The sequence below is a fragment of the Desmodus rotundus genome, chromosome 7, assembly GCF_022682495.2.
Source record: "Desmodus rotundus isolate HL8 chromosome 7, HLdesRot8A.1, whole genome shotgun sequence".
Classification (NCBI taxonomy): domain Eukaryota; kingdom Metazoa; phylum Chordata; class Mammalia; order Chiroptera; family Phyllostomidae; genus Desmodus; species Desmodus rotundus.
Window position 1 is genome coordinate 72,523,060 of NC_071393.1, and position 18,819 is coordinate 72,541,878.

General features: G+C 46.7%; 1 protein-coding gene across 1 annotated transcript in view; it reads right to left on the reverse strand.

The window, feature by feature from the left end:
* Positions 1–11,995, reverse strand: part of RASGRP1 (RAS guanyl releasing protein 1) — an 85,145-nt gene extending 73,150 nt beyond the window's left edge. The window contains exons 1-2 of the mRNA XM_024568486.4: positions 11,723–11,995; positions 7,140–7,324 (exon numbers count right to left, since the gene is read on the reverse strand). Of these exons, the coding sequence (XP_024424254.1) occupies positions 7,140–7,324; positions 11,723–11,757 (220 nt within the window). The 5' untranslated portion in view covers positions 11,758–11,995. The remainder of the gene's footprint in view (positions 1–7,139; positions 7,325–11,722) is intronic.
* Between the last annotated feature and the right edge of the window lie 6,824 nt (positions 11,996–18,819).

An 18,819-nucleotide genomic window follows, 5' to 3' on the forward strand; every position in this document is an offset into this window, starting at 1 on the left:
TTGAGGTCTGGTTGGTCAGAAACAAGGGCTAATTAAACCATAGAGTTTTTAGAGGAGGTAAATTTACAAAAACAATAACAAAAGACAGACTGATAACTCTGACTCCAGAAGGAGAAGCTCAGTTTTAGCTTTTAAGTTCCATTGTCGCTTCTTTAAGAAAATTTCTCCACTTCACTGATATTTGATTTCCTTTCTCTAAGGTATAATGTTCCTTGTTTCCAAAGCATACATGGAGAGTTGTTTTATAAGATACTTAGATGAAAGAATAGCAAATATTCCCTTTTCCTAATTAGGTGATACAAAATTAAATCTCCAGTTTTAGCTTCCCTTCCCTCCTCCACACGTTGCTGTGAAAGCGCCGGTGAAGCTGGGGGAGGAGGCGATGTGATGGTCGGGGCCTAAGGGGAAGCCCTGGCTGGCAGTGCTGGTCTGTTTCCATGATGTAAATACTCCCAACACAGGCAACGTCGAGCTACTAGCACAACTTCACTGAACATGGAGCTGGGGAGAGCTGTGCGAACCATCGCTTACCACGATACAGCATTTCTATCATGTAGATACAATAGACGATCTCAAAAGCACGGAGAACAGTAAAATGTGGTGCTCTATTAGAAGATAATGAGTGTTCACGATTTATCCTGTAAGTTTATACAATATAATCTGTAATGATGACCATGTCTAACAACTGGCTCACAAAATGTCTGCAAGTTTAACAGTCTGCCGTTGCAGGTTGACTGTCGAGACTGCGACAGTATCACATCAAGTGCGGTGCCCCAAGTGTCTGCGTGCGCCTGGGGACCGGGCCCTGCTGGACGCTCGCCCGTTTTCCCTGCTATTGTCCTCACAGCCACTCTAGGACGCCCCCGCTAGGGGACTCGCAGAACCAGGCACCAAGCCCACCAGCTGTAGCTGCTCCAGGTACAGATGGGCAGGTCCTACCTGGAGGAGGTGATTCTGGGGGTAGGGCCTGCACTTTGGATGACCTACCTTCTCCTGTGGTCTCATTGCCCAATCTCTGTTGTTTCAGTCAATTACTGAGCACTTAGCTTTTGTTTTCACGCTATTTCCTAATGTGTTTCCATCACAAATTCAGTAACTTTCACATCAACTAATGGCTTTAAAAAAATCTGTTGGGACAAGTGGCACTTTTGGAGAAGTTACTCACAGGAAGCACCTCTCTAGTCCTCCCCTATCCCCCTCCCCAGCTAAGCCACTACTTTTGGCCTCTGACCTGTGGGAGAGGGGCACACACACACATATGCATCAGGGAGGAAGGCTCCACAGCACCACAGTGGAGCCTTCCACTGCGGAAGGTGGAAACGCAGAACGGGAATGCTGTCTTTGAACACAAAGAACCAAATCACAGTTATAACAGACACCCATATTCTATTTTTCCGTGGCTGAAGATGAACAGGATGGAAGTTTTGAAGGGAGTTTCTGCAGTTGAGAAGGAACGGAAATGCAGGAAAATCTGAAAGAAGTGGGCTCGAGGTTACAAGCCTGCTCACGGGCAGGGCTCTCTAATTAGATCTGGGGGACTGCTTTAGAGACACCCAGGCGGCTGGGTTCACCACATGATTTTCTAGTTCACAGAGCTGAAAACTGTACTTGGGTCTGTCGCTTCTCCAAGGATTTGTATCCTTCAGGTTTTCCATGTTTTCCTAGAAAGCCCAAGGAAATGCTCTGGCGCAGCCAAGAAGCAAGAGTGCCATGGGACTCTTTCTCAAAATCAGTTCATGAGTCACCTCCAGCAAAACCACAGCGGCTGCCAGCTGGATGGACATCACATCTCTGGAAGGGACCCTCAGGAATCTGCGAGTTGAACCCCACCCCCTGCCCCATGATTCATGACTCCTGCTCACATTAAGGCTGGAGAACCTCTGGTAGAACAGAGAGAACATGAGCCTCAGAGATAAATGACCGGAGTGCAGATCTCAGCGGCTGTCTCACTAATAAGTTGGGCCATGTCCCACAGGTTCTTTAATGTCCCTGAACTTCAATTTCCTATGAATTAAAAGAATAAAGAACATCCACCTCACAGGGCTGTTGTGAAAATCAATGGCACCAATTCAGGTAAAGGCCCAGCAGCCCGCAGAGCCCACGGCAAGCGTCCAACCACCATCAGTCTACTACCTGTCTGCCTGCTTGTCTCCTCTCGGCAGCCAATCTTGTCTCTCTGGATGGACTTACTAAACTACAATGCTCAGAATTCCTGCAACACTCTCAACCTCATGCATAAACATTTGTGACTGCCTCTGTGCTCTATTACAGCGAGAGGTCTGCGACAAATAGCCCCACACAGGAGCACAGAGGAGACAGTGAAGGGGTTTCCCATCTCCTCACTTCGCAGGAGTGGCAGTCACAGTAACCCATACCCATGAGAGGGCAGACACACCAGCCTGGGGCACTGGGTGATGCCAGCCTGTCAAAGATGCAGCAAAGATGCTCCTAGGAATAAATAGCCTCTTAATCACAGAACAATAATTATTTCACTCCAGTGGGCTAAGGAGAGCCATGCCTGGGAGCTGCTCTGATGCCGAGAAACCTTAGGAAGCAGGTGCCCAGAGGACCATCCTTTGCATGTGCAACCTTGGCCATGACTTCCAGTGACTGGGTGTTCCACCAAGGAGGTGACTGGGACAGCTGTGGTCTTCTTCATGAAGGGTCTGTCATCAACAGTGGCCAAGGCCTTGGGCCCCTTCCTCATCCTACACTTGGCTTTGTTTCTTGGACTTGCCCATTCTTGGGTCCGAATGCCCTTGGATATCATTGCCCTGGGCTTCTGGTCTTGTGCTCTTGTTGCCTATGGGCACCTCGCTTTGGTGCATAGACTCTACATTGCAGAGTAGCGAGGGATACCTAACCCTCCCTGGAGGGAACCGAGTGTGGCCCCAGCAAGTGTGTGTTTGCCTTCTTTGGCTCTAATTTTAAAAATAGGTGTAACATTTTAGCCTTAATAAGTTAAGGTCTATAAAATGCTTTTAACGTCCACTACTCCATGGTGTAGGAAATATACCTATTACTTCTGGGGTACTTCTAGTTTGGGAGGTCTTTGGATACCATTAGTACAATGCACATGGTAACTTTAATCAATAAACACTTTTTTCAAGAGAGAATTTCAGGCAGACACCTGCTATAAAGATAGGGCCCAATACACAGTTCTTACATTTCATGGATTTTAATTTCTAATCTGGTGGGGAATGTGAGCCCAGGGTGCAGGCCTGCTCTGTGTGGCATGCGGTTCCTCCAAACCGAGGGAGGCCAGTCCCAGGAAGGGGACCCCAGCAAGCTCGGCTTGCAGGTGGCTGCTGGGGGCAGAGGAAGAAGCACATGCACGGCATGTTTTCTCCTTAGACTGGGGACATGAGGCCAATTTATTCTGTCATTTGTCCAAAGGAGACCACAATACCTGACCTGTTTGTTACAGAATTGTTTTATGTTTAAAAGAAATCAGTACATATGGAACTCCAAGGAGCGGGGAAAGGAACAACATTCTAAAATATAAGATACTAGGCTAAGCTGCATTTCCCTTCACACTGACAGGTAAGACTTTCCTCCCACACCTCAGTGGGGAGCAGGACAGCTGCTTGCTGACAGTGCCTTTCTGGGATATGTTTGGCTATCACAAGTTGTCTTGCATTCAGAAAAGGACAGTGAAAGAGCTTTGTGAATTGGGACACCTGAAGCCTTCTACTTGGTCCCAAATGCTGGCAGCCCTCTTACAAAATGAAAACGTTTTAAAAAGCCCAGATGATCTCATAGGTCTTCTCTACCTCTGAAACAGATGGTGTGATTCACATACATTTGACATAAATGTACCAGGTTGTGATGATTTGCCTCATTTTGTTCCACTGAGGAGTGCATTAACTTGTAATAATACGCCGAGAATGTGAAGCATGACCTCCAATTAAAATGGAGGTGGGGGTTGGTTGCTTCATGGTTAAAGCAATGAACTGACCCAAGGCTCTGAGTTCCTAATCACAAACCTGTGATGTGACATTGGGGGTTCTGCTAGAGGTCTTCCAGAGTACCCTTAATTTGTACAAACTGATCACCCATTCTTAAAAGCGTTGTAGTCCATCCTCTGAGTACAGTGTGGGTGGTAACTAATGGTTAATAATACTCAAGAGAGTAAAGACTGCCGAATGCCCATGATTCCTTAGGGGGTATTCAGACTATTACCTAGAGATGCTAGAAAAGGGCGAATCCCACAGTTTCCAGAAAACCAGTCCATTGCTCTTCCCTTCCAAGTCAGCCGCCAACCCCGTCCAACACGTCCAACAGACTTCTGTGGTGATGGAAATGCTTCCTATTTACTCTGTTCAGAGGCAGCTACCACTTGTGCCTGTTGACCACTTGAAATATGACTAGTGAGGCTTAGGAACTAACTTTTACACCTGGTTTAATTTGAATTAATTGACATGTATATGTAACCAGCCACATGTATAGTGGCCACCGTATTGGACAGCACAGTTCTAGCTAATACAAACCTCTTCAAAGCAACTGCATGAAGGGGAGGTTGGGAAAGCAGTAGAAAGTAAATTAACTAATTAGTCAAAACAATTCTTTTCTAAGCTTGAAGAAGTGGCAAAATTCAAGGTCTGGAGTGAGAGATTACCAAAAAATAAGCACCATTTCCCATATCCCTGTACCGCTTCCCTCCGTTTTTATGGGTATTAATCTGAGACGGCATCAAAACTCTAACAAAAAGCTAAACTAGATCACTTTATTCTACAGAACAACTTTTTTACACAAGGCTGAGAAAAAGCACTAGTGAGATCAAGTTCAAGAGAAACATAAGCCTCACTCTCTCCTATTCTCCAATCGCCTCAGAGGAGCACGGGTGCATATTTTGCTGTGGGATGTTCTTTGTCTGCTGTCCTCCCCAGCCCCACTTTCCTCGGTGGCTCAACTTCCACTCCCCTCCCCCACCCAGACATGTCAACTGATATAAACAACGGCTCAAAATCACAGGCACAGTGCTGTCTCCTGTTCCCTCCATACTTAAGGCGTCTTTTCTTTTTTGCCCCTTTGTAAATTCTTTGGCAGCCTTGAAGTGAACTCACTCAAATTTTACAAGGTGTAAAGAATTTATTCTTCCTGCACTTAGCTTATCATTACCTTTCTTTTGTATCTTTTCCCCCCTGAACAGTGCATTTCTCAGGTATTCTAAGCTCTAATAATGGAACAGGGGTTCAGTCCCTGCAATCCTCCTTACGCACTGCCCAGCATAACGTCAGAGGCAAATAGGGACTTAATCAATGCTTCTTGGTAATACATTACAGACCAGTAGACTCAATGAGATTTTAAGGTACTTCTTTCAGGTCAACATACTCCAGGAAACAATGTATCTTTTCCTTTGTACGATTTGTTGAGGGGAGTGAATTAGGCTTGGTCCTTTTGGGGAAGGACTTTAAAAGGGGCCACATTGTTTTCGGGGTGATGTCAGGATTATGTGAAGGTTGGGAAAGCAGCCCTGAACTTAGCCAGCAGCCACATGATTGGCACAGGAGAAAGACATCGACCTGTCGCTGTTTTCTCAACAGTGGAACGGAAAGGGAATGAAGGCCTTTATTCATGAAATGGTCAGAATGCCCCGCTAAAGACCAGTAAATGACTATTAGGCTTGTGTGAGGAACTTTGCAGTTTGTTGAAGTGGGGACAAGGCAATGGAAGAGCTTAGCACAGCCACACTTCCTCCAGTCTCCACTGTGCCCTAGTGTGTCTCCTCTGCTCCCAAATCCATCCTTAACTGAAAGATTAAAGTGTAAGTAAATAGAAATCTAATTAAAATTTAAGGTTAAACCAGCAATAAAAGAGCTCCATCTTTTCCAAGTAAAAGAGTCTACCACAAGCAACAAGCACAGTGGGGTACTTGGATCAGCTGCATTAGCAACTCCAGGGAGCCTGTTAGAAATGCAAATTCTTGGGCCCCACCCGGGACCTACAGGAGCCCAGCAATTGTGTTATAAAAACACCTCCACGTGATTGTGCACTAACACTTGAGAATGACTGCTTTAACCAGGGTTGAAATCATCAACTTCTTTTCAGTGTTGTAATTAAGTGTACTAAACGAGTATCCCTGAAACTCAAGTCTTTCCCAATCCTAGAAATAAGGTCTGACCAAGCACTAAACAAGTTCATCCAGGAATCACTAGTTCCCAGTTCAAACACACGCGTGCATGTCCTGCTACCTGGGGCCTGATCAAGCCTCCCCAGAGGGCTCCGGGCTGAGCAGGTGCGTCTGAGCTGAGCCACTTAGCGCTCATCTGCTTTGCACTGGGACAGACGGCTTCAAAGGGATGGGGGGGGGGGGATGCAGAAGGGAACAGCGACGCTGGAAACGTATGACTATTTCATCAACTTTAATCATTCTTCTTCTTAAAGGGAGCAAATATTTAACAGCTTTCAATGACTACTTCACAAACATCAATCAAAAGAAAGATAGTGGTTATAAGATTTTTAAAAATAGGGCATCTTCTCAGATAACTGCTGTCAGCGGCACCAGGGTGCGCCTCCTTCAAGGTGATGATGGAGTCCAGCGTCTAGATGATTCACAGCTGACGTGAGTCTGTCTGTGTCTTTCCCGGATCTGTGACATGCCCCCCCCATCCCAACTCGTATTAACCAGTATCTCCGGGTCACAGGCATTCCAGCCTCACCCAATCCTTTCCTACTCCACCATAATGACCACCAAGATTGCAAAGGGAATTATTAAGACTTTTTGTCCAAATGATTCAAAGACTTTCAAATTTCTTTTTGATGACAGTGGTTGCTCAGGTAACCTAGTTTTTGTGTGCTCCAAGAACACGAGGACAAAAAGTCAAAGCCCCAGAAGCACAAGAGCATTTTATGATATTTCCCGTCACAAGAAAAACCTCCATGCTAAGAAAAATGGAGATGTAAACTCTCCACAGTAACTTTTCTCACTGAAATCGCACCTCTCGTCACGACCTGTGCCACCCACACAGTCATGTGCCACAGGCACTGCACACTGTCTCCAACATCTCAAAGGCTCAAAAGCTATTTTTAAGCCAAAATGCAATCTAGGTTGCTATTCTATAAAGCATTTTTAAAAGAAGAACAAAGTAATATAGTGACTTTTTTTTTGTATGCATGTGGGCAGTTAGCCAACTCACCAAAGGACTGAATGCAGCTATCGATGAGATCGTCCAGGCTGGCTCCTTTGGCCAAATGTCCCAGAGACACCATCATTCGGAACTGGGTGATCTGGGCCAGGCTGGGATGGGAGGGGATGGGGCTGCTGGCTGTCTTCGCCTCTAGTTTTGCTTTAGGGGCAGCTCTGCAGCCATGGGAAGGTTTCCTGAGGAAAGAGAGGAGTCAGTAAGTACACGCAGAACAGTCCGGGGACCAACAAACTGGCAGCTCGGAGCTCTGAAGGCAGATTGGAGAGGAAAGCAGTAGAGATAACACAATTAATCCTGGGAGTTGGGCTGATAGAAGATATACCCCTCCCACTTGGCAAATGCACCAAGCGGACTGGTTGGCTGTTAAAGAGACATCTCCCAAAGCAAATAACAAGGTGAGATTTCAGGGTTGCAACTAGGGCTTGTCCTCCTGGGGTTAGGTTGCTTTGACCTGCTGTCTCTGTTTCCCAAAGGGGAGAGGCAGAGGTAGAGGCAGAGGCAGGACCACCTCGGCAGTCCTCAGCTCCTAGCGACAATTTTTAATTTTAGCCTCAAGGCCACTGACTTGGGTCTTAAGAATTAAGTTTCAGGTGGTCTCATCTTCAGCTCAATTCATTAGTCCTGAAAAACAGCAGAGATGCTGCAACAGGCCAGGTGGCCTCAGGAACATCCTTAAGGACTTTGGGGGAAAAGTCAAAGACTGAGGACCAGTGTGCAGGGCTGAGGGTGAGGGTGGTGGTATTTAGATTTTAAATTATAGTCCTGCCTTTCTGACAAATCTCTGTTGGTTTTAAGGTTTGGTTTTTCATTAATGATAATATAGATAATCACCATGAGTCATTTTTATCATTAAACATCAGTCCATCAAGTCCATACTTGGGTTTTTACCTATTGGGGTCGGGGAGGGGGTTGAGAAGCAGAGCTCAAGAGAGCTTTACTCCAGGGCTGAGTCCAAAGCAGTGAGCCTGGATACAGGAAGGCCTAGGAGTCCTGCAGGTCACCGTTGTCCGCGCTCATCTCACTTTACCTTTGGTCATGACCTCTCAGTATAAGTCAAGTCATTTGCAAAATGATACATGAACACTAATTAAGCATTTTGTTTCCCCTCCCACTAGAAGAGATAAACACACACAGACACATTTCGACATTCTTTGAAGGTTTATTAGTGGCAGGTGGTGTTACTGGTAACATCTTTGAGCACGTAGCTAATTCTCTTCTCCCTGCTGTGACCTGGTTATCTCATAGTTCACACTGAGGAGTCAAAACCAGGAGAAAAGGAAATATATCTCAGATCCATACTTTAGCTACTCACTAAATATTTTGATAAACACATGATGGCATTAATTAATCAATAATAGGTCAGAGAAGACCAGTGAGACGGTGTATATGAGGGCACTCTGTAATCTGTAAAACATACTAATTACATGTTAGCTGTTGTTGTATAAAGGTCAAGGTCATCTATAAGTTCTTTAATACAAACATCTAGTTGGAGAACCAGACCCAGACCATGAAAAGATAAGTATCAGTCTGCGAGTGTCAAGGCTAAGGGGTGTGATGTTCTCAGAGGAGGGAGAATCACTAGCAGGTGGAGTGTTGGGGGAAGCTACCAGACATAATCTCACCCAGGAGAGGCTGAAGAGGTACTGAGATGAAAACAAAATCCTGAGGCATGCCCGGAATTTTGGAAACCACCTGCGAAAAGACCACTGAACAGTGAGGCTGCTCAGTGCAAGACTTGTGGAGGGAACACCCCGCCCTTCCAGTGGCATTTCAAAATGGCTCCAGGGTGCTGGGCTGCCAGTGGCTGTGGGGCTCTGTTTGGACCTAGGGTGGTCCCAAAGAGACAGAATCAGCAACTGGCTATTGGGAGTCTGATAACCTGAGGCAGTGATTTCCGAAAGATCAAGCCTGTGTTACAGGACTTGATCAAGTTTCTCCTGGCTATTATTGATTCTTACTCAGCACTTGCAATAGCCCCAGGGTCAGACTGGTATCTGAAAAGGAGAGAATAATGGCCACCAAAGATTGAAGACCCCTGACTGACAGGCAGGCAGGCACTGTGCTGGGGATTTACCTGGTCTTTGAGGTTTACATCCCAGAAAGATTTGCTCTCCATTTTGTGATGTTGAAACTGAGTCTAAAAGAGGTAAATGGCATAGCCAAGTACAACTCATATGTTCTAGATCTGGGATTTGTGCCAAGCACCTCTCTGACTCTATCTGCTTCATAAATTCGCTGGGCCTGGAACTGTGCACCTTCAGTGCATCAGAATTAGCAAGAGAGGCTGAAAAGGTCAATTCAGCTTAAGATAAAGGGAACATTCTCCTAAAGCATAGCCAATGACACAAAGGCCGAGTGCTGGCCTTGCTCCTCCTGCACGTTCCCGGAACAGTCCTCAGACCCTAGCGCTGCACCGACTCTTCCTGGTCGTTATCCAAGCCCTTCACCTAGACGCGTGGAGGCCCAGGCCCAGCAGAGCAAGGGAACCAGCCACCAGTGCCAAGACAAATAGAAGCCAGGCCTCCTGTGCCCCAGTCTTCCTCCCCACTTGAGCTCCCTCCCCTTCTAGGAAGCACTGACAATCTCTACACCTGGGGCTGGTTGTCAGGTGTTGGGATTAATCAGCCTTCTGCCTTACCTGCTTCGTTTTTACGACTAATACAAGGCAGAGTTGGAAAAGAGAAAAGTAAAGTTCTTCTCAATGCAAGTCTTTTTTTCCCCCTCTTAGGCCCTCCACTTCACTTCTCCCTGGGCCCTGGAGAAGAGGCTGGAGGCTGAGCCTCCACAGACAGCTCTTCCCTCTGGTGCGGGGAGGCGTCTGCCTCAGTCCCTCAGCTGGTGCATACAAGGAAAATTCCACTTTCTCTCTCAGTCGGTGGCACTGACCATTGAGAACTCTGAAAACTGCCCCGGCTCTAATTCTAGTAATGGTTCCTCATGTCAGCTAGGGGCAACCACTTTTGGTTCACAAGATACTTTTACTAGAACAAGGAGGGACTGGGATTAGATTCAAGCAGAAAGAATGAACTTGAAGGGAGTATTTGGGGGTTGGTGAAAGATGCAACCTAGGAACTATGGAGCCCAGAGAGAGTAGAGGGCTGGGGCGTGAGAAACCAGGGAGAAGAGAAACTACCAAACACCGAATTGCAACCGGAAAGGTCTTGGTAGATGGGGGTCATCTGCACCATAACCTGGGAACTCAGCTCTTCTGCTATGCAATTTCTTGACTGCCTACTTTGTGACAAACCCTCAAAGCTGTCTCTCCTGGAGAAATGGCTATTGATAAGGGTTTACAAAATGCTTTATTATAGGCAGTACTTGAAGGTATTACAATCCACAGAACGCATAGCCTCTAGTCTGCAAAGGCATATCTTTAAACAAGAGTAGCCAAATGTTTTCTGGCCAGCTCCCTTGCAAATTTAAAAAACAAACAAACAACCCCTAAGAAAAACAAACTAACTTGAAGGTGTTTTCTGAACCTAAAATTTGCTAAGGCCCCATTAGGTTTGCTGAAGGAGACTCTCAAAATTCGGACTGGTTCAAGTGAAATCCTCTCCAAGCACAAGTTACCTCGTCTCAACTTTTTATGGAAACTTTCACAGCTTTCTTTGCAGTGGAAGGTGGCTTTTATAGGCTTCTAGTGAGGATTCCTTCCAGTCCTGTCCTCTCCCCATCTCCATAATGACTCAGTTTAACATACTGAAGCTCTCCCCCCTCAATCCAGTGCAAGGTACAGTGTTGGACCCTCGGGGATATAGGGCCCGGAAAACTTCCTGCCTCCATTGGGCATGCTTGTGCAGGCTGGGTATGGCACATCACACGAGTCCATGTGGCTGCAAGCGGGGAAGTGCACAGGTGCCTGGCCTTATGCTGCGCCCAGGCCACTGTCTAAGCAACTGTCGGGTTCCAGACCTTTGGGGGATAAATTCAAAGTTACCTGTCCCTCCAGGCCCCTTTCTCCAGACAAGAACCTTTTCACTCACTGTCACTCTTCATCTTATGTCACCCCAAGACGCTCCTAAAACATCTCTATTATCACAGCCGGGCGGGGGTTCCCACCCAGAAGGTTATACATTCGCTGACCTCCGCTTGCTTGCTGCAAGCACAGTTGGCCCTCCCGAGATCCTCAGGGCCGGCATATGCCGCCAGGGGGCGCTGCGGGAGCCCTGCCCCCGCAGCAGGTGCGGGAGGGCTACCCGGAAAGTCCGCGAGTGGGAGTCCCAGGTGCGGGGCTGGGGGATAAGGTCTGTCAGTGCAATTCCGGAGCTCGCCCGGCGACCGCTGGCCGCGCGGGCCGCACAACCCAGCTCACTCCCCCATTTCCCGGGTGCGACGCGCTGGGCACTCCAGGGGCGTCCGTCTCTTGAGCTTGTGTCCGCTGCGCCCGTCTCCCCGGACTTCGGAGACCCCAGCCTGCTGCCCCCAGCAGTCCGGCCGGCAACTTCCCGTAGAGGAAGCGCCCGTGTCGTCCGCCCCACTTCCCATCCCCGAGAGGCCTCAGGGGGCTGCCCGCACACTGGCCCCAGCCCCAAGGAAGGAGATTGGCGCTTCCGAAGGCCTGGGCCCCTACTCACCGAGGAGCCTCTCTCGCCTTGCCCAGGGTACCCATGGCCGCGGCCGCGCTCGTGAGCCGCTTCACCTAGCGCAGCTAGACGGGCTCAGCGGGGCACGTCGCATCACCACCGCCGCTGCCCCAGCAGCCGCCTGCGCGTCCCTTCGCCCCGGGCCTCTCCGCCTTCGGGCCGCCCACCCGCCGCTCTCGGAGCCGGGCGAGCCCGCCCAACGCGCACCCGCAGGCACAAACTTTATGTGCGCGCACTCTCTCGCCTTTACCCGCGCGCGCGCGTGCGCGTTCACCCTCTCCAGCACCTAACCACCTGACACCCGTTGATGTTATCGGCTGTAGGAAATGTGTAGCGCTCTACGGCTTTTCTCTGAAACCTGCCCCCAGTACTCGGTAGTGCTCCAAGGCCAGCACCTCTCCAAGTCCTCGCCCTCCACCCTTGCCTTGTACCTCTCCCAGCCCGAGGTTGCGGTCCCAAGGGGAGCTGGAGGGCTGGGGAGGCTCGGAGTGCCCCGGATCCCACCAAACCCGCGCCTGCAGAGCAGATGTGAGCCCAAGGGAACCGGCGTAGCCCGGCGGCTCGGCTCTCGGGAGAACACCACCACTACTACCACCACGTCCCCTGCAGTCCTACATTTCAGTCCCGGATCCTGAACACCCCTTGACCCCCGCAGGCCCCTTTTTATTTATTAGAGCTCAGAGCTGGGGAAGGGTAAGGAACGAATACAAAAGTTGTGGATATGCCTTAGCCTGAGCCTCAGGGTGTCTTCTCGGTAGCAATTTGCAAGACCGGGCTGAAGAAACGTGTACAGTACCGTTCAAGAGGCAGCAGGTGTCGAGGCGCGCTCTGGGGCGTGATGCGTATCTGGTGGGAGACAGGTGCCTGGCATCTGTAGCTGCAGGAGATATGGTGAGAGGGGCACAGAGGTGGGGAGGGATGGGGAGAACTTTCAGCAGACTTGGCTAGGAATGGAGGCCTGACCTCTGCTTGCAAGTGATGGTAACAATAGCTAATGTTGACTGAGCGCGTTTTGCTAAATGCTCTCTGTTCATTGCCTCATTTAATCCATTTTCCCCAAATACCAAGAGGTCACTAGTTTAAAGATGAGAAAATTAAAGATTAGAGAATAATATGCCTTCCATTACACAATAATAAACAGCAGAGAGAACCATGACTGGGCTGAGATCCTACTCCCTGTAATCACTGCTGGACGGGCCTGATAACACACCCACTGTCATTGTCACAGGCCATAACTCGAGCCACAATAACAGGGCTCTTCCCAGCCATAATGTTGGGACCTTAAAGCCTTCCCATGCAACTTCATTTATACATTGCCTTATATTTATGCCATCTTGTCCTAAAAAACATTCAAGATTGCTTACCTACATAACCTACAAGAGAAGTATGTGAAATGTACAGTGAAAAATAAGGTACGTAAAATGGAACCATAAATGAAAGTCGTTTTCTAAAAATGTTCCCCACAGAGTCCAGTACACTTGCTTCAAGTGGGATGAAAACTTTGCTCCTGGAGTTCTAGCAGTTCCGTTCAAAAGGGAATGCATCTAAAATTCAATTCCTGGGGCAGGGGTGGGTGCAGGGGGGAGGGGAGGAAAGGGGAGAAAAAATGGGACAACTGTAATAGCATACTCAATAAAACATACTTAAAAAAGAAGAAGACAAAAAGTTTGATCCCATTAAAAAATAAAATTCCTGTCACATACAAGACAAACAAAAAATAAAAAAGAAAGTAAAGGAAGAAAGAAAATGGCTTAAGAGAAGGTGGACTCTTCTCGATACTGAGACCAGAAAGAAATTTCTCTAAAAAATCCCCATGAACTTTGAGGTGATAGAAAGAACCATGTCCTCAGTCACAGCATATATATATAGAGAGAAGTGGCATGTGGATGTTTAATAACTGTTAAATAACAACACTTTTCTAGAATTACACTCTGTACTCATATGTCTGCATGCCAAGTGGATAAGCATATACCTTTATGTATATGCATAACTATATGTAAATGTGTGTGTATGTAGATAGAATAACTTTTTGGTGAATACACACAATACTAAGCACTAACAGCGTTGCACTTCACTTGCACCTGATTCTGTTTCTCAGCCCACCTGAGCCCTTTGATGAAGCTTTCTGGCTGCTCCTACTTGAACGATTTGTCCTTTCCAGACATCTACAAAATTAGAAGTTAGCTCCATTGCTCTCATCATCTTCTGCAGTGTGGTTAGTCTCCCTGGTGTCTTCTGAGGCACCTCTGACCTTAGGAACAAATTTCTTCTTTCTCACATTCTCTCCTCTAATGCTCTCTTCTGTGTCTCTAACCTCTTTGATGTTCAGTCATCAACGTCTCTGTAGCAGCTGAGAAAGCTTAGGGACCATTGTCTGCCTCTACCTGCTCCTTGGGTGAGGTCATTCTGCAGGATTCTTTCTCTGTCATTCTTCCTTTCAATCAGGCATTCTTAACTAATGTCCGTGGACTTTTATTTGTCTTTTTGATGGGTATTGTGAAGCCTCTGAGACTAAAATACCTGCTTTCACCAGGTTTTCTAAATGATCCATTACTAAAATCAGGTGTTTTTATTTTCTTTCACAGCTTCAACAGGACTCACATGACTCTACAGTTTGAATATACAACCTTGCTATCTAACATCCACACCCACATTTCCCACTGGTCACTTCCTTTAGTTATCCCACAGGACTTCCTCCCTGTCTTCACAGCCACATGTTGGCCTTGACCTCCATTATCTCAGAATCTGGACATGTGTAATAGCTTCATAACTAGCCTCCCTAATTACAGAACCTCCTCTTCTCTGATCCTTCTTTCATGCTGCCTTTAGATTTACTGTACCTCATCATGTCATGTCTCTGCTTCCAAACTGCCAAGGAATCTCTAGTTGCCTACAAAATAAAGTGCAAACTTCTTAACAGTGTGCATCTTCAAGCTGGACCTCACCTGTCCAGCCTGGCCTCCAGCCCTGCCCTCCCAGGCACCTGCCCTCTTAGGTTGCACCTTGGTCATTCCCGGTAATTGCTGTGTCCTGAGCCCCTGCAAGCGTTGGTACTTTTGCCTGTGCACGTCCTTCCGTCTGCTATCTCTTTTCACCTGGTAAACACACAAAAGTACAGTTATACAAAACGCATGTCAAACTGGTAAGCTGCCCTAGAGGGTGCACACAGGATTGCCTCCCAGGTGCAGAGGTGTGCAGACTCACCTTTCAGAACCTGTCTGTGGCTACCACAGCTTCCACTCTATTGTCTGCCATTGATTCATTCATTTAAGATGTCTTCACTTGGTGCCTACTTAGTGTCAGATGCTATCCTTGTCATTGAGAATCTGGTAGAGAACAAGACATAAGATCCTTGTTCACAAGAGCTTACATATCTAGCAAACAGACAGTAACCAAGTCAACGAATAAACAAATATGCCACAGTTTTACACCCTGATTTCTAGGAGCTGCCACTTCAGAGTCGGGTTACCCTGCCCTCATGGGGGCACCATGACGTATCCAGTTGGGTGCCCCTCCCCCACGGACCTGTGTGAACAAAGCTGCCACATTTAGGGGCACACGGATCCAGAGGACAGTGGAGAGAGATGGAGAGGGAAAGTGGGGGGTGCGTGGAACCATCCTTTACTCTCCTGCTGACAGCTGCTCCTATTTCTGAGGCAGGCAGAATTGGCCTCGTTATTTTATGATTGTGACTGGCCGCTCTGCACAGATGCACATTGAATGCCGCTGCTCCTGCTGCTGCTCACCCTGGACCAAGGCCAGAGGAACTTCCCACGTGAGAAGGGGCTCCTTTGGCTCTGTACCTGTAGACTGTGGGCATGTGGTTGGATGACTGCTTGTTTTTGTCCTGGGCATCTTCTCATAGGTGCAGCAGCAGGCCTCTCTGGGTCTCTCCATCCATGGCCCAGCTGTTCCGGAGAGTGTCTGTTTCCTTGAGGTATCCCCAGGATTCTCCAAAGGGAATTTTATGATTGTCCTATAAATTTCATTTTAAGATAGATGGTCCTATGTATAATCCCTAAATGTGAATATCCATTCTTGTTTTCAGCTGCTTTGAAGAATGCTACCTGTCTCTGTGAAGTCCCTTCCTAGAGCCCCATCACAGAGCCCATATTTTTGGTTAGATTGACCTCAAATTTGATCGAATTTGATTTTGGATTTTTTTAAAAGACAGTAACACAGCAAACAAATAGAAATATAAGTTGTCTCATGGCTTCTACTCCTAGTAGGATGGGAGTCCCTGGAAGCCTTATGAACAGATGAGGGACAGGATCTGACTTCTGCTTTATAGGGCCCCTCAGGCTGCTGAGTTCCCAAATGATTCATGGGAAGTAAGGGCAGAAGGCTCTCAGTGGAAGTGCCTTTATAATTTCCAACGGGGTGGGTCTGCCAGGTTGGTGGCTTTCAAATTGTTTTGAACATTACTCCATGGTAAGAGGAGTAAAGTCACATCTTACACGCTGGGACTCAGATGTACATTTACCCTGCGTGTAAAACTGAAACACAGGCTGTGTGAAACAACAGTGCCCTTGCTATATGCGGTTCGCTTTGATCCTTTCAAGTCTTTTTCACTTCGTTTAATGGCATTAAGAAGTAAATGCTGGTCAGGACCCACTGAAGTAATATGTTACTGGGTTGGGCTCATAGTTTATGAAATAACAGCTCTCGGTCAACCTCTCCCGATAACAATAGATCTCCATAGATACCCCAGGAAATGGGAACCGGGTGGCATCGAATAGGGGAACATTTCACTCTTCATTGTTTCCCCTTTTGTAATTTTTATGTTTGTGTTATGTGCGCACATCTACTCAATAAATAAATTCTATTTTAAATTATTAGTGCACAAAAACCTTCCTGCTTTCTAATTCTGAACTGAATGGCTTTACAAAACTAGAGGCTGGGGCTGGCAAACGTAAGTTGTGAGTAAATTTGCTTTGTTCAAGTTTATCAAAAAATACCCAACAATATTTTTTCCCCACAAACATTTGGGAGGCAGAATGGCATAGCAGTTAAAAGTCCTGGAGTTAGACTGATTTTGAATTTCAGCCCTAATGCTTCCTAGCAATGTGACCTTGAGTAAGTTAACTTCTCTAAGCCTTCAGTTTCCATGTCTGTAAAAATGGGTACAAAAAAGGCCTACCTCATGAAACTTTGCTAATGATGATATGGACATGGTCTACACCCAGCATGTAGTCACCTCTGGAGACATGTTAATGTTTTGAGTTATTACTCTGTGCCAGGTTGTGGGCACACAAGGTGTGTTTCAGGAAACTAATGAATGCTATGTGATAGTATCCAAGGAACACCTACCCTAGTTCTTGGTTGATATGGGGCCAGCTTCTCAGAGGAAGTGAAGTGTGTAGGTTAAGATGCAAAGGGTGAGATGAATAGAAGGGAGGGGAGAGGATAAGCAAGGGGAGAGAAGAGCAGAGTGCTTTGCTTCTGATCCCCTCACACCTCCACCCCCATCAATATATATATAAGGTTCTCAACTCTGACCTAATCTTATTGCCTTTGCAGAATCCAAGAGGCTGCTTTACACCTAAAAGAGTCCCATGGGCTCCTTAGATCCCTCACTCCACTTTAGATGTGATTCAATTAACGCCATTCTCAGGTGTGCTGTTGGGTTCTTGAGATGAGTGCTGCTGAACAGAGGTCTGAGTTAATTAGCATTCAACACTGGGCTTCTTTTCAAATGGCTGGCATTGCGATCGAACGGGGGCCATTCAACCACTATTTTAAAGATTCCTAGTGTGCACCCTGCACCATCCTAGCATTAAAGCTAAACAATTTAACATCTACAAGGACATATGGGTAAAAGCTGGGAAAAAAAAAAAAAACAGTTCATAGAAAGATTCAAATGGCCTAGACCAGCCCAAGGATGTGGTTTTCTGGGTACAAAAACTCTTTAATATGCCTTTTTAGAAGTACTGTGATAAGTTGTATTGAAATGAAAACTTTTAAGTATTAATAGGTACTCTTGCATGTGAGCAGTGAAGAAAATCATTGTGAATTAATACAGGCAGTGCTTCTCAAACTGGGATCATCTGCAGATGTACCCTTAAGGGTCTCAAAGAAATTTTTTCCCTGTAAAAGGGGCCATACTTTGCTCATATCTCACAAATACTAAAGTAGGCCATTTCCCATGCGACTTGCAAGCATTTTACCTCTTGATTTTGACTGTGCAGTTCTAATAGCCCATGCCACTCCTCTGTGCCAAAGTCCCGTCTTCCCCACCCACGTTGAGTGTGAGTATCTCTGTATTTTGTCTCATTCTTTGTCATAGGAATTGGGATAGACTCTTATGGCCACAAAGCAGCCTTAGAAAAGTATGAATTGGGGTAGGATCATCTTTTATGTTCCTCTGGCTTTGGAAGTGGGAAGTGAGGCTCTATCAGCCCAACTAACGAGGTTGTGTCCTAACCCTCTGGGTAACTGTCCCCGGAGTGCAGAATTTGGGTTTCAGAAATAATAAAGTCACACCAAGAAAGTGTCATGAACATTAGAAATGCATTGATTTAGAAACAAAACCGAAAGCTTAAATTTGCTGCAAGTATCAATCAAGATTGATTTGTTCTCATTTTTAATTGGCAACTGATTGAAATATTTTAGTAGAAGTAATTTCTCAGAGTCCATCCAAATGATAAAATTTACAGTAAAATAAAAGTGGTTCTTTTTTTGTTTCTTATTCTGTTGTTTGTTTGTTTTACATCTTGTATCAAACTCAGAGCATGACTCTGAACCAAGTGTGGAGCCAGAGGAGCCTGCATCACGGCTTCACAAGCAGGCACAGAGGCCTGGCGGTCAGTCGAGACAGTGAACCAGGCGTCCACCTTAACTGATTTTAAACTAAATTATTCAGTGGAAAGCATTGCCACAGGTGGTGATAAATCCACTTAGTACCCAGATATGTGTGATTTTCAAGTGCTTCAGAAGCGAGGCTTCGCTCCCAGAGGAGGGTTGCCTCATGCTGGATCTTAATTTGGCTCCTGCAGGTGTGATGCTGCTGGAGCGTGATTGCTTTGACGTGGTTAGTCTGTGTTTGGGTGGGGGTGTGATGAACTCTGGGTTAGACTCAGGACGGAAAT